Source organism: Myotis lucifugus, unplaced genomic scaffold, assembly GCF_000147115.1.
Source record: "Myotis lucifugus unplaced genomic scaffold, Myoluc2.0 scaffold_30, whole genome shotgun sequence".
Classification (NCBI taxonomy): domain Eukaryota; kingdom Metazoa; phylum Chordata; class Mammalia; order Chiroptera; family Vespertilionidae; genus Myotis; species Myotis lucifugus.
In genome coordinates this window covers 8,065,338-8,088,633 of record NW_005871078.1, presented here as the reverse complement: position 1 = coordinate 8,088,633, position 23,296 = coordinate 8,065,338, and the positions used below count along the sequence as shown (strand labels likewise).

At 41.3% G+C, this 23,296-nt stretch overlaps 1 protein-coding gene across 1 annotated transcript in view; it reads left to right on the top strand.

The window, feature by feature from the left end:
- Nucleotides 1-23,296, top strand: part of FAR2 (fatty acyl-CoA reductase 2) — a 121,155-nt gene that overhangs the window by 76,414 nt on the left and 21,445 nt on the right. Inside the window, exons 3-4 of the mRNA XM_014454051.2 lie at nucleotides 11,351-11,526; nucleotides 14,218-14,397. Coding sequence (XP_014309537.1) covers nucleotides 11,351-11,526; nucleotides 14,218-14,397 — 356 coding nt within the window. The remainder of the gene's footprint in view (nucleotides 1-11,350; nucleotides 11,527-14,217; nucleotides 14,398-23,296) is intronic.

Genomic DNA, 23,296 nt, shown 5'->3' with positions numbered 1-23,296 from the left:
ATTTTCTCTATTTTGCTATCTATAACAAAACATGATGTCTGCTGCTATAACAGATAAGTAGTTGGAAATAAATCTTACAGTTGTGAAATTCCAAGAAATATTGAGAGTATTTTGAGGTTTATTAGTGCCATAAAGATGGGGGTTGTTTTGTGTGTTTTGTTTTGTTTTTCCACAACAACCACATTCCATGTATATCTACTTAGGATCTTAAACTGCCTATAATCTACCCTAATTAACTTGGTAAGAAAACATCAAGACAAAATCCATACTTGAAAAATAAACCCCAAATAGTTGAAATTACATTAAGACTGAGGTAGTTAATTAAGAGTGATCGCAAGGCCAGCATCTAAGCAAAGTTTCATTGAGAAGATACTATATTTTTCTGTGTATAAGACACTATTTTTTTCTAAAATCGTTAGACTAAAAATTGAGGGGTGTCTTATACATGGAAGTCAGCCAAGGAGGAAACGGCACCGTGTGTAGCTGCCCGTACCTTGTCAAACAGACTTCCTCCAATCATGATTCTTATTGTTACTGACGTCAGCTGATGCTGTAATTGGAGGTGGAGGTGAAGGTGGAGAGTGCAGAGATGCAACATGGACTGGAGCATTCTGAGCCCATACAATTTTTAAAAAATAAAAAGATAAATACCGGTAAGTGATTATCTTACTCTGCAAAATTCAAACTGAATGTAATCAGCTATGCAAAAGAGCATGGAAATAGAGCTGCAGAGAGACAATTTGGACCCCCTCCCACTGAATGTATGATCAGACAGTGGAGAAACAGGAAGAACAACTCCTTAAGATGCCAAAAAAGAAGAAGGCCTTAAGAGGAAAACCAGCAAAATGTTTAAAATATTGATTTCTTAATTTTGGATTGGGAAAGGGGGGTGGTCTTATACATGGGGGTGTCTTATACACAGAAAAATATGGTACCAACAATGGGTCTGTCTCTTCCTAGCAAGTTATGGTAATCAGACAAGGGAAGGGTCACAGAGAGATTATGCTGGGTTTGGAATGTAGCATCGGAGAAGACCAGGCACAAGTCAAGGTTTCCAGGAAGGGCCCATCCTGCATGATGTAACCAGAAAGTGGATTTATAAACAAAGGAGAGCTTGGAAGGTTGTACTCTATAATTCAAGTCAACTTCTCTGGAAAATATGAATTATTCAATAAGCCCTCAATTGGCCCCGAAATAAATCAACTTTGAAATACCCTGGGGAGCTTTCTGTAATGAATCATGCAGGGTCACACACCAGGCCCTCAGTTCACAGAACTGATTAATTGTGTTTCAGACAATAGAAGATGGGAAAAGTTAATGAAACAGTTAATTGAGTCCTTTTGCAAGACTATCACTGTTTGGTCATTTTCTAGAAAACATTATGTAAATTAATCCTTAAGAGGAAAAATAATGCATTTAAAGACATTAACTTTGGCCCTAACTGGTTTGGCTCAGTGGATAGAGCATCGACCTGCTGACTGAAAGGTCCCAGGTTCGATTCCAATCAAGGGCATATACTTTGGTTGCAGTCACATCCCCAGTAGGAGGTGTGCAGGAGGCAGCTGATCGATGTTTCTCTCTCATCAATGTTTCTAGCTCTCTATCCCTCTCCCTTCCTCTCTGTAAAAAATCAATAAAACATATTAGAAAACGAAATTAACTTTGAAGTAATATTAAAAAGCCAACAACTTCGAACTAAAAACATTAACACTGAACCAAATAACATCTGCAAAGAAAAGGCCAACAATCTGAACTTGTTGAGTATTAAGAAACACCCAACTGAAATGTTAATTTCATTTTTTGTAAAGTTCCTTGTTAATTTTTAAAGACCCTTTGATTAAAGAAACAAAACAAAACAAAAAAATCTTCCTGTTTTGTAAAAGCTGCTTATCCCTACTTCCAAAAATGAATTTCTAATTGACTTGAATATTTCTTTCATATCTCTATATAAGGTAAAGGAAACTGAAAACAAGTTTATATTATAAATCCCCAAAGCCAGTTTTGTTCCATTACTATATTTTTTCCTAAGAAACCAATTATCCCACAAAAATCAAGAGGCCTCTATAAACTTGGGACAACTAGAGGGACTATAATCTTGCCAGGCATTTAAATTTCCCATGACTAACAAACACACACTTTTAAAAGCCTGTAACTGGTTTTCAGTTTGACAGTTACTCAGCTGAGATTAGCTGAAGCATGTTAAGCCTCTCCCCTGTGGGCCATTTCCTTTCTTTCAAGAGAAAAAGAAAAAAAAGAGATTGATTTAGTCCTGTGGAAATATTAAAGGTCACAGGAACAGAAGCAATTTATTCTCTCGATTCCTCATTTTCTTTTACAATACCATTCACTAGTTACCTCAATCACTGACATGATTTCAGGTGTCCATCTCCATTCCTTCTTTTTAAATTGTTTCCAATCACGCCAAGTCTTTTTTTAAAAGCTTCCAAATGCCTGTACTAATTTCACACAAACAGTCACTAAGCCACAAGATTCAACATGACTCTGGAACACATTCAGTTTTCAGAGGTATCTGGATCACATGGTCTAACCAGAAACCTTGAGATGACCCGACACACACAAATACTCACACATACACGCGCAGCTGTCAGATTTAGCAGTTTTGGAAAATGGACTATTGTGGAAGCAGAAAGGGAGTTTTTCTATTATTAGGAACCTATTAAGTGGCAGGCACTACCCTAGACATCTGACTTTCATTACTCTATTTAATCTTCACAAAACTGTGGTATGCCTTATTGCAACCTCTACAGATGAGAAATTAATCCAAAAAAGTTGACATCTATCCAAGGAATGACAACAGAATTTCTCTTTTTTCCCCTTTAATATGTTTTTATTGATTTCAGAGAGAGGAAGGGAGAGGAAGAGAGAGAGAGAGAAACATCAATTGGCTGCCTCCTTCACGCCCCCAGTTGAGCCTGCAAGCTGGACATGTGCCCTGACTGGGAATCGAACCGTGACCTCCTGGTTCATGGTTTGATGCTCAACCACTGAACCACACCCACTGGGCGACAAAGCAGAAATTCAGTTCAGTTCTTTCTTCTCTAAAACACCCATGCTTTCCCCACTGCATTGCATTGCCTCCCCTAGGATATTGCTGCTTCTAACCAGGTACTTGATTCTCCAGAAGAACTCTGTGAAACTGGCCTTGGGTGTGGGAACAAGGCATTCCCAAGGTGATGGACTGAACATTGTGTGGCCTCTAGCACTTATGTAAACTAAATTAAAATCTTGTTGAGTGCAAAATTGTCCTTAACAATAGCAGAGTATCTGCTGAATCATTAATTCTCCAGGTCATCTAATAAGATAGTCCAGTGATTAGCATTGTAGATAAACTAGAGGCCCAGTGCATGAAATTCGTGCATGGGTAAGTTCCCTAGGCCTGGCCAGCGATCAGGGGTGATCTGTGGGGCGACTGGGGGGACCCTGCTGGCTCCCACCTTGGAAGTGACCAGCAGGGCAATCAAGGGGTGGTGCCGCCTGCTCACCAGCTGGCCCCGCCCCCCTCGATCACCCCACTGCCACCACCAGTAGCATCTCTCTGCGGGAGGCAACCGGCAGGGTGATTGGGGGGGTGGCACCAGCCCCACCCCCCGCCACTGCCTGCTCACCAGCGCGGCCCCGCCCCCCACTGCCGCCTGCTTGTCAGCCAGCCCCATTCACCCCCCCGCCCCCCGCCGCCGCCGCTGGTCGGTCATCTCCTTCTGTGGGGTAACCGGCAGGGCAATTGGGGGGCCCTGCTGGCACCTGTCTTGGCTGGCCTGGGGCCTGTGGGCCGGAGGCAGCTCCTGCATTGAGCATCTGCCCCTGGTGGTCAGTGTGCATCATAGCAACCGTTCCTTCTACCAGTAATTTCGCCATTCAATTGATTTGAATATTAGGCTTTTATTATATAGGATGGGCACCAGAAGGCATTCACCCAAGAGGTGAGTCATTTGCCCCAGTCACACAGCCAATAAATGATAGAACTAGGATGCAAACCCTGGCCTTCCTGATTCCAAGAACCTGACTGATCTTTCTGATACATCATCGATGGCTCTCCTCTTCCCTGTGTATCAGACTCACTAGAGACTTGCACAAAGCACAGGTGCCCAAGCTTCCACTCAGAACTGTGGAGTCAGGCTCTCCACAGTGAGGACATCTGGGGTTTTGGTATTTGGTTTTATAAACAACTTCCCAGGCAACCCTGATCTGTGCCAAAGTTTGATAACCGCACAACCACACAACACTGCATTATGGTCCTGAAGAAATGGTCCTCTGTGCCAAAGTTTGATAACCGCACAACCACACAACACTGCATTATGGTCCTGAAGAAATGGTCCAGTAAAAACTTCTAGGTCAGTTTGTTATATCTTATGGGAGTTAATTGATGAGCTAGCCAAATCCCAACATTTTTAAAATTTTTGAATCTTTACATTGGGTATGATGGTTTTATTTTTCTTAATTTACATGTACTTATTTGTGTTTAATTGTTCTCAACTTACATTATATCCTTTCTTAATAAGTCTTTCTTGTTTGAGAGTTAACTGGCACGACCCATTGGTTTGCTTTTCCTCCACACTCTAAAATTTCCCTGACAGATGTTACAGGTTCTCTTTTGCTTTAGAATACCAGATGTTTCACAAAGATTGCTCTTTAGTTGAAGGGAGCTTACCCTTTTTTTTTAATATTAAGCACATTTTAGTGGGTTCTTGGGACTAAATAATATAGTTAGTTATATTTGAAGAGAGGGACTCAGTAAACTGAATAAGGATTAAAGATTCTCATGATCATAAAAGATTTGATTACATCAACGGTGCCCAGGAAACAGTGACCGAACCTCTTTGTGCATACCTCCAACGTGAGGTCATGTGGATGGTGGGGGTTCAAGTTCAGGACATCTACATTGCTTCAAAAGCACGATATAAATGTCCTGCCCCCATCCCTTGCCCAAGTCCTGCTTCTAATAAAAATGCAATCTTAGTGTCTGGCTACCCAAGTTGAGTTGTACCTAAGGAGTTTATTGGTTTCAAAATAATTTCTCTTTCTGGTTTTCTCATTCTGCTGAATTTTCTTACTTAGGATTTTCAGTTTCTCTCTTGCCTCTGGGTGATAAGTTACTATTGCCATAAATAAGATAGTCACTCATGTTTAAAAACAAATTAGGAGAGAGAAATACTCGCCAGTGTAGTGTCAACTCAAGGGAACACTCCTGAACTTTCCAAGAAAAAAACAACATATAGCTTTGTTATCAGTTTGAAATGCTTGGCTCACAGCCCAGCTGTTATCTTTCAGGGACCACAGAAATGTGCCTGCTCCTGCCACACGGTTTCATACGTGGAGAAGCAGCAGTCCCTCGACTTGAGTTTTCCTAAATGGCGAGTAGTTGTTCCTTCTTTACCGTCTCAGTTTTATGCCACTAAGTAAAGAATATATGAGAAGGAATAAGATCAGCACTTAAAATCTAAGATAATTATATTAAGTTCTTCATTGGTGGGGCTTCAGTGAAATTTTTGAAATTATATTTTTCACTCATTTTTATTCCATCTACTTTTTCTTACCTTTCGACCATGTCTCACATTAGTGATACCTCGAATGGCAAGCTGGGACTCTTCTCGCAGGTTCTTGTCCTATGAAGTTTGAAGAATAAATTTGCAGACTGAAAGATTGTAAGCAAAAGTGTGGAAGTTTATTGCGAGTGTATACAAATTCCCCCTGGGATGGTTCCCCAAAATGAAGACCCCTGCTCTCTCTCTAAGATGGGAAAAAACCAGTCCAGTGAGTCTCTTTGTCTACGGGTTTATAAATGCTCCAAGCTTCTTTGTTCATCCTACTTTCTAATTGGACCCTTCCTTATTTTATGTCCCCATGTTTTCCTAAGTGGCCTCTTTCCCCCTTTTCCCTGCATGGTATCAGTTTCCAAGTTTCAAAGCTCACCCAGTGCCGCCCTCCTCTTCTTCCCCTTACCTTGTAACATTCTTGTAAACAATCGAGTGGGTTGGAGCCATCTATCTCCTGCCCATCAAGTATGCATTCCTCTCCCATGGATCCTTACCCTAAAACTGCCTTTTCCCTAACTGCCTCTCCTGTCTCTAAAATCCTTTCATTAGCAAAAGAAATGTTCAGAAGAGCTGATATCTATTGAGCATCCACGTGCATCATTTCGTCTGTCCTTTGGGCTTGTCATTATTACAAAGGAAAAGGGTCTGCTCTGCTCTGAGAATCTCCAGCTGCCATTGGCAGTTCGCACGGAGGGCCAGGGTGTCTTTTTTTCTGAGTAGTGATCTGCCACCTTTCATCCTCCCACCACGAAAGAGCTGGGAGCCAAGCAATTTCAGGAATCCAACTCCCATTCATGATTCCGTTAGTATTCTCACAGTAATTAATTTAAGTTGATAAACAAAATTTGAATCCTTTCAATGAACCGAGAGCTGCCAACTATAGATGGACAAGAATCAACGAGTTTACAACCCAGGGTCGGGGGGCGAAATGTAAGCCCTGGCTTTACAAATGGACATGAGTTTTTCAGAGGCAGTGTTTCTCCAAGTATGTCAGACCTATCGGTGGCGCCTGTTAAGAAATATAACTTCCTGGGTGACATACCAAACCTACCACGCCCAGGTCTCTGAGGGTGGAGTATGGGAATCATTTTTAACCAGTCCCCAGATTATTCTTATGCCTATTGCTTGAAAACCACTGATATCCTGTAACTGCCCTGGGCAGTTATAAAGGGAAATGACATTTGTTCATCAGTAATTATCTGTGTTATCATTCCAAATAAGTTCTCATCTTGGAATCAGTAAAAATCAACTAGAGAACTTCATGTAAATTGCAAAGTCCTGATTATGCCCCAGTAATTTCTTATTTAGTGGGCCCAAGAATATACTGTGTATGTGTGTACATGCTGAGGTTAAAATAGGTTTGGGGATGCAAACACCTCAGGATAAATTGAGTAATGAGAGCTTGTGCAAGAACCTACATTCTGTATGGCTGGGCTATTTAAACCTTAAAATGAAAATAATAACACTTACCACACAGGATTAGTAGTTTGATTCATTGATTTTAAATAAATATATACCCCCACTTCTGTTTCTCCCAACCTCCAGCCCCTACCTCTGGCAACAATCACCAATCTGTTCTTTGTATTATGAGCTTGTTGTTTTTTATTTTGCTTTGTTTTTTAAGATTATACATATTGGAGAGATCATATGGTATTTGCTTTTCTCTGTCTGACTTATTTTACTAGCATAATGTCCTTGAGGTTGTAACAAATGGCAACATTTCATTATTTTTTATGGCAAAATAACGTTCCATTATATATATATATATACTAGATGCCCAGTGCACGAATTCGTGCACTAGTGGGATCCGGCCGGCCTGCCCCAATTCAGCTGGGGAGAGGGGACACAGGAGGTTGGCTGGCTGGCCCCGCCCCCCTGGTTGAACTCCCGATCGAGGGGACAATTTGCATATTAGCCCTTTATTATATAGGATATTCCATTATCCTATATAATAAAAGAGAAACATGCAAATTAACCGTCACTCTGTCACTCCACCACTCTGCTACACCCACCAGCCAATCAGAGTGACTATGCAAATTAACCCATCAAAGATGGCGGTTAATTTGCATACACAGCCGCAGAGTGAAGACTGAAGACAACTGAAGATGGCGGCGGCCAAGGAGCTGGAGCAAGTAGGAGGCTTGGTTTGCTCCCGGTGATGGAGGAGGCCAAGCTTCCTGCCGGCCCTGGACGCCGCTCAAGGAGTGGCTGGGGGCCTGGGTCACTGGGGGCGACCCAGGCTTCCAGCCCGCCCTGGCCTCCACTCGAGGAGCTGGAAAGAAAAAAAAAAAAAAGAGTGGCTGGGAGCAGCCAGAGCGGAGAAGCCAAGCCTCGCTGCTGCGGCCGGACCAAAGGCCTGGGTCCCGGGTGCCGGAGGAAAACCGGTGCCAGCAACCAGGGGAAGGAAGGCCTATTGCACAAATCTTCGTGCAACGGGCCACTAGTATATATATATTCCATTATCTATATACAATTTCTTTATCCATTCATCCGTCAATGGACACCTGGGTTGTTTTCATATCATGGCTACTGTAAATAATGCTGCAATGAACATGACAATGCATATATCTTTTCGAGTTAGCATTTTTGTTTTCTTTGGATAAATACCCAGAAGTGGAATTGCTGGGTCATATAATAATTTTGTTTTTAATTTTTGAGACATCTATGTACTGTTTTCCATAGTGGCTACACCAATTTACAATCTCACCAACAGTGCATAAGGGTTCCCTTTTTTCCACATCCTCTCCAATATTTGGTATTTCTTATCTTTTTTATGATAGACATGCTAACAGGTATGAGGCCATATCTTGTGGTTTTGATTTGCATTTCTCTGATGATCAATGATATTGAACATCTTTTCATGTGTCTATTGGCTCTCTCTATGTCATCTTTGGAAATGTCTTTTCAGATCTTCTGCTCAATTTTCAATTGGATATTTTTTGCTATTGAGTTGTATAGGTTTTGTTGTGTGTTTTTTTTTACATATTTTTAATATTAGCACATTTTCAGATATATGATTACAAATATATTCTCCCATTCAGTAAGTTGCCCTTTCATTTTTGTTACTGGTTTCTTTTGCTGTGCAGAAGTTTTTTTTTTTACTATAATGTAGTCCCACTTATTTATTTTTTCCTTTGTTGCTTTTGATTTTGATTAAAAAATAATTGCCAAGACCTATGTCAAGGAGATTACCACCATATTTTCTTCTAGGAGCTTTATGATTTCAGGTATTACATTCAAGTCTTTAATCTATTTTGACCTAATTTGGGGGCATAGTATCAGATAGTGTTCCAGTTTCATTCTTTTGCATGTAGCTGTCCAATTTTCCCAACACCATTTATTAAAGAGACTGTCCTTTCCCCTTTGTATATTCTTGGCTCCTAGTTGTAAATTAATTGATCATACATGAATGGATTTATTTCTGGGCTCTCTATTCTGTTCCACTGATCTATGTGTCTGTCTTTATGCCAATACCATACTTTTTTAATTACTACCATTATGTATTATTTTTTGAAATAAGGGAGTGTGATGCTTCAAACTTTGTTCTTTCTTGAGATTGCTTTGGCTATTCAGGGTTTTGTGTGGCTCCATAAAATTTTTAGGATTATTTGTTCTATTTCTTTGAAAAATGTGATTGATATTTTGATAGGGATTGCATTGGATTTATAGATTGCTTTACATAGGATAGACATTTTAACAGTATTGATTCTTTCAATCCATTGAATATTTCTTTTTACTTATTTGTGTCTTCTTCAGTTTCTTTCATGGAGCCCAGGAATATACATTTTTAATATGCATACTTGCTAGTGATCCTCATGCAGTTGATTGGAGGATAACACCTTGAAAAGTACTGACCTGATGAATGGCAGTTGGCTGTAACATCTAGGATTCTCTGTAGGATGTAGCAGTATTTACAGAGTGTTGTTTTATTAGAAATTATAGCAATATGATGAGATTCAGACAAGGCATATCATATAATGCAGCTAATTCATTGATTTATTTTGACTCACCATAATCATTTATTACTTGGATCAGAAAACTCAGACTTTTTTAAGTGGACTATTTCATTCAAATATGTCCTCTCATTTGAAATAATAAGTCAATATATAGAATATAGATTGAGACATTATTTCTTGAAATAATTATCTCCTATAACAGTAATACTGTAAATTAGTATTTGGGTGCTGTTCAACATTGCATTGGTTGTCTAAAAGTACAATATGGTGTGAAGCATCCTCTGCCTTTTAGAATCACAAAAATAAATAAATAAATAAATAAATAAATAAATAAATAAATAAAAAAGAAAATCTGTGTATAGCAGCTTACATCAGACGTGAGGAACCCCTTTGCTTTAAGGGTGGACACTGAAATCACCTTCCCCTTCTTACTGTCAAGTGGCCAAAAATCATTACAGGCCAAAGTCAAAGACGCCACAGAACCTTAAATAAATATTTTGTGAATAAAATCTATCAAGCAGATTCAAAACAAGAGCCTTCTACAAATTTAGTTATTTTTAGAATTGAAGTAACACCCCATGGAAAAGGCTGACCCTTTGCAGAAAAATAGTAGCTTAGAGATAGAATATATGAACTTGCCAAGCAATATGTGGATTTAATTTCCTTCTCTGATCAGCTTCATAACACTCCCATCATGGCCTCTGAACATGGTCTTGCCTGACACAAACGAGGCATGATTCCTCTGACACCTGAGATCAACTACTTATTACCCAAAGAAAAGCCTGCGGTAGATCTCTAACAGAGAGAAGAAGCCTGCTACTAAGGATCAAGGAATAGATGAAAACGTTCTTTGGTGGTTCAAGAGTAGAAGAGGACTGTCTCTGCTACTCTATTATGATTAAAACCACAGGTGAATTTTCTCTGCCCTTAACCTTTCTAAACATTCAGCCTTACATTTCTTTCCCCCCGCTGTTAACATATCATACCAATATTACAGTAAAATTCCATTTTACCAAAATAGGTTGGGACCAAGATCATTTTATTAAAATCATATTTCCTGACAAGATGGAAAACACCAATTTAATTTAAGAACTTCTGTGTGGAGGCGAAAGTAGAGAGACCTGGAGCCAAGTGAATAATTGTAATGAAAGCTGAAGCTGCCACTGCTCCTCCCTTGGCCCTTTATAAATTAGAATATTTTAAAAAATCAATTATAATTCCATAAAAGGTTCATGAGCTCATGTAATTATCTTACTAGGCAATAACTGCCATTTATATTAGAAAGAGACGATATAAAATTTGTATTTGTTTTAACCATTATAAATGTGCTTAATTTGTTTCCAATTATCTTTGTGTTACTAGGACATCTTGTTAATCTGGCCAGTTAAACATGTTGTTTTGAATGTATCCTCATGAGACTTTGTAAAGCCTGAAAATTTATATAGGCTGGTAATTTTGCACTGAAAACAATATTTTCCAGCACAAAATGGAACCACCAACGTGTATAAACACAGAGATGCCTCATAGAGGAGGAGGGGATGGAGCCGGACATATTTAATTTACTATCACTCCTCCACTCTGCAGGAAAGTTCAAAACACACTTTTTCCTGGTTATTAGAACTGACTTTTTCAAATGTTTATCAAATTATGACGAGCAGGAATGATCCCAAACGGACTTTGAATTGCATGAAATTAAGCAAATGCTCTTGGGATGCCTTCTTTAAGTGACGTTACAACTAAAACCCATTTTTGAGAATTACAATGAAACAAGTCAGTGAGAACAAGCACAAGATGCTGGTGCTGGTGATGTTTGTATATTGATTTATATTCATGTTTCAGCTGTTTGAAAAAGTCAAAGAGGTCTGTCCCAACGTGCAGGAGAAGATCAGAGCGGTTTACGCGGACCTCAACCAGAACGACCTGGCCATCAGCAACGGGGACATGCAGGAGCTGCTCTCCTGCACCAACATCGTCTTCCACTGTGCCGCCACCGTGCGCTTCGATGACCACCTGAGGTACTTCCTGTTCCCCTCTCGAGGCTTGTATGGATATGTGTGTGTGCATACACGTGTGCATGCACACATGTGTGTAAGTCTCTCTATGGTTTCTGTTGTTGATTTTTTTTATAAAAGATAGTCCCAATGAAAAAAGTACAAAGGAGTAAAACTTCTCCAAAATCTCACATGCAAGAGCTAACCACTTAATACTGTGGAGAACATTCATTCCAGTTTTCCCTTTTTAAAAAAAATATATTTTTATTGATTTCAGAGAGGAAGGGGGAGGGAGAGAGAGAGATAGAAACATCAATGATAAGAGAGAATCATTGATCGGCTGCCTCCTGCACGCCCCCCCCCCCACCCCGCCACTGGGGATCGAGCCTGCAACCCAGGCATGTGTCCCCCACTGGGAATTGAACCTTGATCTCCTGGTTCATAGGTCGAGACTCAACCACTAAGCCATGCCAGTTTTTCTTTATGCATCCATAGTAAAATGGATTTATGTTCAAATCTACAAAAAAGTCATCATATTGAGAACAGTTTTGCAAACTGCTCATTTATTTTTTTTATCTTTCATTGTCAATGAATGCTCTATTATAATTTGTAATGACTACATGATATTCCTTTGTACACATATGTAATATATTCAACCAGTTCTGTATTGGTGGATTGTTCTAATTTTTCACTATTGTAAACAACTCTGCAATGAACTCCTCTGTACATAAATGTTTTTATATACCTTTGGGTGCTTCCCTTTGGGTACGTACCAAGAAGTGGAATTGTTAGGTATGACTCAAATGTGCCCAGATTAGAAACAGATTATAATTTGTTATATAATGCTAAATTGCTCTTCAAAATGTGGTATCATCAATTTACACCATCACTATGCACACGATTCCCCATTTCAATGCCCACAACAATACTCTATTATAATTCTTTAATTCTTTTTAACATTGTTAATATGATCATAGAAATGGCATTGTGAGGTTTGATTTTTATTTCTTTGATAATTAGAAAGGTTGAAGATGTTTAAATGCCGATTGGTATTTTATTCTTTTGTTCAAATACCTATCCATGGTTTTTGCCTATTTTTCATTTGAAGCATTTTTTTCTTGAAAATTTTATTTTTAAGATTTCTTGAAAGATTTAACAATTCTTTGTTTTTTAAAAGGCTTCAAATATTTTAAGTTTACCATTTGTCCTCAACTTTGTTTTTATTATGTATGCAGTTATTTGAAATTTCTTCTAGTATTTTTAGTTTCATTTTCACATTTCAATTTTGACCCATTTAACATTTCTTTAGCTTTAAGGGGGAATGAGGAGTCAGGAAAGTTCTGTAAAAAGAAGAGTGAGGTAGGTGTGAATGTAGAGTAAACTTTTTTTATTATTTCTAACACGGTTACTTCTAAAACATTTATTAAATGATTTATTTTTACTTCTTTATTTGAAAAGGAAACTTGTAACATATTAAATTCTCATTTTTGGTTTCATTCAGCTTTCTCTTTCAACATCATAGTATTTTAATTACTATAATTTTTATTTTATTAGGCAAGTATACACACATCATTTTTCAATAGGATTTTCTTGACTATTATCACCTGCTATACTTCATGATTAAACTTACAATAATTTGCCAGTTTTTTAAAAGGATTGGAAATTTTATTGGGATTACCTGAATATGTAGATTCATTTAGAAAAACGACATTGGTTCTTTCTATCCAGGAACAATATATTTCTTTCTATTTATTCAAATTTTTTGTCATGACCCTTAATGAAGTTTTATCATTTTTAATAGTCTATTTGTTTATTATTAACTAGAGGCCCAGTGCATGAAATTTGTGCATGGGGGAGGGGAGGTCCCCTCAGCCCAGCCTGCACCCTCTCACAATCCTGGACTGCTGGCTCCTAATCATTCACCTGCCTGCCTGCCTGGTCACCCCTAACTGCCCCCACCCTGCCAGCCTGATCGCCCCTCACTGCCTCTGCATGCCAGCCTGATCACCCCTAACTGCCCCCCCTGCTGGCCTGGTCGCCCCCAACTGCCCCCCTCTGCTGGCCTGGTTGCCCCTAACTGCCCCCTTCTGCTGGCCTGGTCGCCCCCAACTGCCCCCCCTGCTGGCCTGGTTGCCCCCAACTGCCCTGCTTCCCGCCAGCCTGGTCGCCCCTCACAGCCCCCCCCACTGGCCTGGTCACCCCATGCAGCCTGCTTGTTCAGTTGTTTGGTCATCCCTCACTAACCCCCCTGCCGGCCTGGTTGCCCCATGCAGCCTGCTTGTTCAGTTGTTTGGTCATTCCTCACTAAACCCCCCTGCTGGCCTGGTCATAGGCAGCCATCTTGTGAAGATGTGAGGGTTAATTTGCATATCACCTCTTTATTATATAGGATGTGATATATATCTAAATATTGGATTTTGAATCTGTGCCTTTCTTCCATTGTATTCTCTAATTGTTGTTTCTGTCCTTACTGGGTCATCTTATTGTCCATCCAACATTTTTTAGCTGCTTCTGTTTGCTTTCCAGATATACAATGATGTAATCTGACATTGGGTTTGTTAATATTTATATCTGTGAATTTTTTTTCCTAATTACAAGGCTGGAACTTCAGAGCAGTGCTAAGTAAGAGTAGGGATGGTAGGTATACTTGACCCTCTTTTCACCAAGAATCATGATACAGGCCAGCTGTGTTTCCTTCTTCTTAATTCTCTCTAGACATGCCGTGCAGCTCAACGTTACTGCCACCCAGAAGCTCCTGCTCATGGCCAGTCAGATGCCAAAGCTCGAAGCCTTCATACATATCTCTACTGCCTTTTCCAACTGTAACCTGAAGCACATTGATGAAGTCATATATCCATGTCCTGTGGAGCCAAAAAAAATCATCGACTCTATGGAGTAAGTTGGCTCAAATGAGGGGACAGGAGTGAGCAGATTATGTTTGTCTTTGATTCTGTGTTGTCATTCACTGATGAGATAGCAAAGGGGAACACCCTTGAAACAATGTGCTTTGAAATGGTGCTAGCTTTAGCTACCCTGCCCCTGCTAATCCCTCCATCCCCAGGTCTTGTTAAATAGCTTAGTCTTGTTATATCATTTAGGATTGAAAGAGGTACTTGGGGATACTTTACATAGAAGTGGTTTCTCACTTCTTAATAAACTCAGTATTATCACTAAAGAAAATATATTATACTAGAGGTCCTGTGCACAAAATTTGTGCATGGGTAGGGTCCCTAGGCCTGACTGACGATCAGGGCCGATCGGGGCCTTCTGGCTGCCAGCCAGGGCCTTTCTCCATTCCACACAGCCCCCTACTGGTCAGCACATATCATAGAGAGCGATCGAACTCCAGGTCTCCCAGTCGAACTCCCAAGGGGACACTTTGCATATTAGCCTATGAAAGCTCAGAAGACAAGTTTTGGAGATTGACAAGGATTCAACTTGAGGCTTTGCAACTTACTGGCTATGTGATGCCAATCAAGTTCCTTGGCCTCTCTGAGCTTCAGTTCCTTCATTGTAAAATGAGGCTAATAATAGTGCCCATCTTATAGTTGTGGTGATAAACTGATAAACACAAGCAATTATTGTAGTGTTAAGGGGTGGTCAATAGCAGTAATCAAAAGGTTAGTAAAGAAAAATGGAAAGAGAAAAGGATTCCTCCAGATCTGGTAGGAGTCAGTCTCTTGACCTGTTTGGCCAAGATACACTTTCCTTACTTTCCTATTGTGCAGGAGAAATAATATGCAGCATTTTCCCCTTCTTGCCAACTAACGGGAACCACTTTATTCTTAGGACATGACTGCAGTCTCAGAATAAGTATGCTTCTGTTTTCTGCTTCTTTGTTCTTCTGCTCTATTTACTAAGTTTGTCTTGTTCTCCCCCACTTTTTTTTTACTCTGCATAAAAAGTATCAGAGCAGAGAAAATAGACTATTTCACAGTGAATTTGTCAGATTTTAATGTCATATACTACTGTATTTCCGTTTAAGATATACTCTTCAAAAGGAAGCATTAGCTAAATTGAGAGTTCATTCCCTACAGGGCCAACATTTTTATCTCGTGTAGCTCTGAGGATAGATATTTTTACCTGTCATCAAAAATATCCAGGACAAAGAAGAATGAAAGTCCTTTAAAGGACCTGGAGGTGACTTACAGTTGCTAATAAATCATGCTTTGCTTAATTGGTGAAAAGAAAGCTCTCAGAGTGGGGAGTTTGTCGGGATAGATAGAGAAGACACACTGATGCCCTAGGTCAGTGCAGGGAAGTCTAAAGCCTCGGGCATTTTCAGGGTGGAATTGAGTTGTCAGTGAGCTGCCTCCTTAAAGTGCTGTCTCTTGGTGCATATGGTGCTTACATATGGATATGCCAGGAAGGGGACAGACCTCCTTTGATTCCAGACCCTGGCACTGAGAGTCCACACTCAGTTCACTGCTGACCCCTCTGACACCTGAGATTACAGCACAGTCTGAGGCACACAGTAGTCTCTGAGAGTCCCCCAGAAAAAGAGGGAGGCAGCAAACACTCCGCTCAACCACAGCGAGAGATTTCTCCAGGTACTTCCCTGCCTCCCAAACTGTGTCCAGACACTCAGCACCCCTAGATTTCAAAGCAGAGAATACCTTGATTTATCTCAGGTGTTCAGCCTTTCCCCCACTCCCCCACTATATGTCAGCCCATAAAGGCAGGTGATTGCTACATGATTTGTGATCAGACTCTCATCGACACTTGCACAAAATTTATGTTTCTGTCATTTGCTGCTTTCCAAGGAGGATAATTATTTAAATAAATAGGCAGCCAAACAGAACTAGGAATGAAATTATATTTTACCTCAGCAGAATACATTTTGAATGCAATTAAGGAGTTTAGGTATTTTTTAAAACAGGAAAAAAGTCATAACTACCATTTATTAATTCAAAACTTTATATTTGGCACCACCTGTTCAACTGCACCTCTTGGCCCTCCCCTTCCATTTGTGCCACAGTCACACAGAAGTAATCGCTCCTCTAACCAATGGACACAGACACTGGGGTGGTGGGGGCTTGCCAAGGGAATGGCTGGGGGGGAGGGGTCAAGCGGGGAAAAAGGAGACATATGTAAACTTTAGACAATAAATAAAGAAGTAATCGCTTCTCTCACATACCACCTGCCTTTGCTTACTAAGCTCTGTTCCTAAAGAGGACTTCACTTCTGCTTCAGACAGCAAAACTCTCCCCTAGAGTCCCTCAGGCTTCAGTGGCCCCATAGTACCCCATATTCATTCTCAACACTGGTTGCTAATCTGTATTTTCCATTAGACAGGGAAGGACAGTGCCGCAACCTTTTGCAGCAAGGATTCAGAATCTGGAGAAGGGGCCACGCATAAATGGATATACTAGACAAGAAATATAAATTTAGAAGGCATGGGGGAAAGCCAGGCGGAGGCTTCAATCTAGTGGCGAAGCTCGCTGAATCTCCAGACCCATCAGCTTTTTATTTACTGGAATACACATTTCCCCTTTAGCAAAGCAAACAGACATTTCAATGGTAAAGATTGGTAAACAATAAAAGGATTATTCAGCCAGCAACAGGTAATAATATGCAGATTTTCAGCCCTGCTGAATATCAGAGTCCATCAGCCTTCTCACAGACTCCTCGCATCTACATGCTAACCACTTTTTGGTCCTTGCCTCCAGCAGGGCAGGTGTCTGGCTCTTTTTTGCTCTCCAGTGCCAACACAGTAGAGACTCAAATATTTGCTGAATGAATGAAAACTTTTTAAAATATGTTTTTATTAATTTGAGAGAGAGAGAGAGAGAGAGAGAGAGAGAGACATCGATATGAGAGAGAAACATGAAGTGGTTGCCTCCTGTACGCACCCCAATCAGGGACAGAACCTGTAACCTAGGTATGTGTCCTGATCGGGAATCAAACTGGCAACCTTTTGGTGCATGGGATAATCTCAACCAACTGAGCTGCACTGGCTAGGGCATGAATGAAAACTTGTTGTTGTCACTAGATGATGATTGTTCATACTGCTCTGGCTTGCGGTGACAGGGTGGAATGGGTTGATGTTTGTTTGTTTGACAAAAGCAAGAATAGATGACAGAATTTCATAGCAAGTTGATATTTTGGGATGTGAAGTCCTATGTATAAAATAACTATAAGCTCATATATTACCCCTGTTTCTGATTGCCCATTTTTCTTCTTAAACTTCAAATAAAACCTAAGTGTTAAAAGTTTTCAATAACACTTTACGCAATGCCCAGCAACCCATCACCAACTACATCATTGTCCATGACTGTTGCAAGGACTCCTATATCAGATGGAATTTCTTGAAGTTCAATAACATCAAATATCATTAAAGTTATTCTGAATAAATATTAATTCACCTAAATCTAGGCTTGGTTACTTTGTTGATTAATGTATTTATTCTCAGCCTTCTCTGTATTTTAATGGGCCTAAGATTAAAATAAAATTATTTCCCAAGACTTTTAGGTTTCTAATTCCTTGAAAATTTTTACTAACAATAACCCCACAGGGTCTAACAACTGTCCAGCTCATTAAAAAAAAAAAAAAAAGGAACCAGGAATTAGACAAGATCTTAAAGCTGTACTCTGGGCTTTATGATCTCAAAACAATCACCCATATAAATGTGTTAATTAACTAGATGGAATATTTTCACAAGGTATCTATATAAACAAAAAGCCAGTGACCGGAATGCTGTAACAACCAGAATGACCAGTCACTATGACACCCACTGCGGCCAGCAAACCGCCCGAATAGGGAGTGGGGCCAGTGGGCCAATCTCCCATGGCCCCTCCCCGCAGCTGGCCTGCCCCTGATCGGCCTCTCCCACACCAATCGAGGGCAAGGCCAACCGCCCCAGTGGCTCTTCCCAATAGCTGTCCCTGCCCCCTATTGGCCCGCCCCACCCCAATCGGCCCGCAACCCCTCCCCCTGTCCAGCTCCCCCTACCCCAATAGGTGGCAGGGCTGGCCAGCCAACCACTTACAGCCCCTCCCCTCTGGCTGGCCCCACTCCCAATGGGCTCCCACCACCTCAATCAGCCCATGGCCCCTCCCCCAAATCAGCTCCACCCCCGATTGGCCCCCAGACCCCAATCAGGGGCAGGGTCAGCTGGCCAACCATCCATGGCCCCTCCCCCAGGCTGCTGGCCCCAATTGGCCCCCCCATCCCATTTGGGGGTGGGGTCGGCCAGCCCACTGCCCACAGCCTCTCCCCATGGCTGGCCCCACCCTCAATCAGCCCCCGCCACCCTGATTGGCCCGCGGCCCCTCCCCCCAGCCAGCTCCACCCCTAATCAGCCCCCCACACCAATCAGGGGTGAGGCTGACTGGCCAACCATGCATGGCCCCTCCCCCAGCTGCTGACCCCAGACAGGCCCTCCCACACCCATTCGGGGGCAGGGCTGGCTGGCCCACTGCCCACAGCCCCTCCCCATGGCTGGCCCCGCTCCCAATTGGGGGCAGGGCCCACTGGCCAATCACCCTTGGCCCCTCCCCTAGCCAGCCAGCCCTGATTGGGTCCCGATTGGGGTAGGCCCCGCCAGCCAACCTTCCGCTGTCTCCTCCTGACAGGCCTGCCTCCGATCCACCGTTTGGGGCCAGGCCAGCCAGACCCCTGTGCATGAATTCATGCATTGGGCCTCTAGTACAGTGATGGTGAACCTATGACACGCGTGTCAGAGGTGACACGCGAATTCATTTTTTTGGTTGATTTTTCTTTGTTAAATGGCATTTAAATATATAAAATAAATATCAAAAATATAAATCTTTGTTTTACTATGGTTGCAAATATCAAAAAATTTCTATATGTGACACAGCACCAGAGTTAAGTTAGGGTTTTTCAAAATGCTGACACGCCGAGCTCAAAAGGTTCGCCATACATATATAAAATCATTACAATGTACACTTCAGATATTTTATAATTTTATTTGTCAATTACACCTTAGTAAAGCTGAAAAATAGAATAATAAAAAAAGAGAATCACCTATGACAAACTAAAATGAACTTATTTTCCCAGAAAGCCAGTTTAATGGGAATTCCAGTCTGGAAAATAAAAGATGATTTGTACTTTTTTCCAAAAACTTTCCTAGTTGCCTAAGCCCAAGTGATCCTGCTCAGTGTTGTTAATAAAGGGAATGGGACTGTGAGTCTCAATATGACACGTACCATCCCTTCCCCATCCTTCCAGCCCACCCCCTTTTCTGTCCTTCCCACAGCTCCCTTTCTTCACTCCCTTCCTTCAGCCCACATCTGAGGCTTCCAGAATCCTGATGGTCCTGAACCATTCCCAAAAGATAACATTTGATTGTAGAAGTATAAAAACTTCAGCATAAACACATTTAAAATTAAAACTTCAATTAAGAGTTAATGCTTTTAATTGGTATGACAAGCATGGCCATTAATCAGTGTGAAGCAACTGATTTTCTTGGCTCTTATACCTGCCTTGTCTTCTGCTCCTCGTCACAACCATCACAGACATATTATCATGATGTGTGCCACCATACTGACTCATCTCTGCCTTTATATTTCCAGCTTCTACATAGTTGGTGATATTCACCTTTAGGAACTCATGTGCATACGTGGACCAGGGATTACCAGTGAAATTTCACTTTTTTTCAGTGCAGTTATTATTATTATTTTTTTAATGCATATAACTGACCAGAAAAGATAGGGCTTTGGGGCTGCTGCTGTCCATATTTTTCAGGCCAAGGTAACTTCTCTTAATGGAGCTAATGATGGAGAAAAGGGCTTTTGCACCTTTATTAAAACCTGAAATAACTAATAAGTAGAAACATGGATCCATACATATTTACTGCTTTATTTGACATACTTAGATCAATTCAGTAAATAAGCACTAAGAAGGGAAGGATGGCTGTGGATCATTGTGGAGCAACTATTGTCAGCAAAGACCCTTTCAGATAATTCCTTAACATAATATTGTAGGGTTGATATTTTCACTGCTGTACTAAGAAAGGCACAAATGCTTAGAGATTCTAAATAACTCTTCAAAAGGCTCTCATCCAGTAAGTCACAGAGAGAATCTCCTCCATAGCCATGTGATTCTGGCCACGTGGCTTTAGTCTTTCCAGTTTACCAACAGACTTGGCAGTGCCAGAGGTTAAAAGGCACTTTCTTAAAATATAGATAGATTGTGCTCTCAAGGAGCTCACAATCAAATGCAAACAGAGCAGGGTAGAATTGTACTTGGGGAGAGGTGGAGAAGATGGGACATATTAAGTCGATGGAATTGGAGGGAGTGGAAAGACTATTATGACAGGCATAGGGGATAAACTTGGAAGAACAGGTGGATTGGGGTGCATGCTAGGCAGAGCAACTGGAACCAGCAAACCTGTGGCATATTTGGGATATAGATGTCAGTCCACTTTGGTAGCATACCTTCTCTGTGCAGGGAATCCATTAGTGATCAAGCTGGAGAGAAAGGCTAGGGCCCTGCTGTGGAGATTGTGAATACCACCAGAGAAGATTGTGAATACCATGCAGAAGACTGCACTTAGCTCTGTAGGCAGTGGGGATCCATTGAAGGAGGACCATGTGTGTGTGTGTGTGTGTGTGTGTGTGTGTGTGTGTGTGTGTGTGTGTGTGATGGCAAGGGCTTTAGTCAGTTGTTTTATTTTGCTTTAATTAAGGAAAGACTTGCATGAAAGTGAGCTAAGTAATATGGTCATGGAGGGGAAGGATTTTACATAGATTGGCTTGGGGAATAGCCAGAGGTAGACCCATTACCAGAGATCCAGTGGTTGAGAGAACTAGAATGGGCGTGGCAACAGATTAAAGAAAAACACCTATGTGAATTTGGAGAAGAAATACAATAAGACATGGTAATGCTTTGCATATGGGCCTTACACATATTTAATTAGCTACCAGAGTAGAATTTGCATATTGTCACAACTTGCATTTCTATTACCAGGAATTTAATTCTTTTAAAGCTTCATTGTATTGATTTTTTTTTTACTCAAAGAAGCAATGCCTTTCTGAGAGCTAATCCCAATTTAAGTTGTAATGACTTAAATTTGTGAAGTGGACCTCTTTTAAATTAGTGATTCCCCAATTTGCCTGGCCATAAGTATCACCAAATTATTAGGTTATCAGCCCTAAAAATGGAATTAGTGGTTCCACAGTGGTACCTTAGAACCACCCAGGGAATCTGGAAGTTTACCCGAGGCCTCACGTGAGTGATTTATGAGCTGGCATATCTGGGAAACAGTGTGTTAAAGTGCTTTCTCGTTGAGCAGTTTGCATCAGCAGTGGGGTTCACTCCTGATCCAGTAACCAGTGTAGCCTCTTTTTCCCACACCCCTCACCTTCTGGTGTCCTTTAATTTCTCAATGCTCTAATTCAATAAAAAGTCCCCAATAGATTTGTACCTACTAAAAATCACACTTTTGAAGCTACCAGGTCACCCAAAGCCACAGCTAATTTGCCATGTGAAAAAAAAAAGTGTTTCTGGATCTTTTAGTTTCTAGATTGTATTATCTCAAGATGGCATCTAAGTAGCTGACACAAAATTGAAAATTCTGTGTACTTTTAATATGACCAAGTTGAATAATTGTCATGTTGTCAGGCCACTGGAGACCAAAATAAGTGTTCAATCCGTTTGGAGGAAAATACAAAGGCTCATTCAACACAAGCTCAGATATATTTCTTCTCCCCAGTAAAGCATTTAAATTTACTGTGAAGCCAACGCTGACAAATTAAAGTTGGTCAACATACACAGAACTTTAGCTTTTTCAACACTTTCCTCCACCACCGCTGCTCCATTCTCTACAAAGACATCCCCTTTCCCACAGTCTTCCTACAACCTCAGCTCCTTCTGAGTCCACCCATTCCCTCCTATCATTGGCCAGCTCAGCTTACCAAAACCTTATACAGCAGTGATGGCGAACCTTTTGAGCTTGCGTGTCAGCATTTTGAAAAACCCTAACTTAACTCTGGTGAGGTGTCACATATAGAAATTTTTTGATATTTGCAACCATAGTAAAACAAAGACTTATATTTTTGATATATATTTTATATATTTAAATGCCATTTAACAAAGAAAAATCAACCAAAAAAATGAGTTCGCGTGTCACCTCTGACACGCATGTCATAGGTTCGCCATCACTGTTATACAGAATGTAAATTGGCCAATCAAGACCATCCTATGGGAGAGCACCCATATACTGAATTAAATAGCTGGTTCCTGGGGGTAGAAAGGTGATTAGACACAGAGATAAAAAAAACATAATCTGTGCTCTACTGGGATTATTGAAAAGTGGGTAAACAGACCAGTGAGCAATTACATAGAACATGATGATTGCATTAATCAAGGGAAGAACTAATTCAGATGAGAGAAGGAAAGAACAGACGTTAGTTACCATGAGGCTTACTATGAAAGCTTTGCCTAGTACACTGGTCAGCTTGCCTTGCTTATTGAATAAGAAAATTTGGGCCCTGGGCTGGGAGCAAACCAAACGCGCGAGCTCCGGGAACTGAACCTACGCCCACTGCGGGCTGCCGAGCCCTGGGCTGGGAGCAAATGCGCGCGAGCTCCGGTAACTGAACCTAAGCCCACTGCGGGCTGCCGAGCCCTGGGCTGGGAGCAAACCAAACGCGCGAGCTCCGGGAACTGAACTACACCCACTGCGGGCTGCCGAGCCCTGGGCTGGGAGCAAACGCGCGCGAGCTCCGGGAACTGAACCTACACCCACTGCGGGCTGCCGAGCCCTGGGCTGGGAGCAAACGCGCAAGCTCCGGGAACTGAACCTACGCCCACTGCGGGCTTCCGAGCCCTG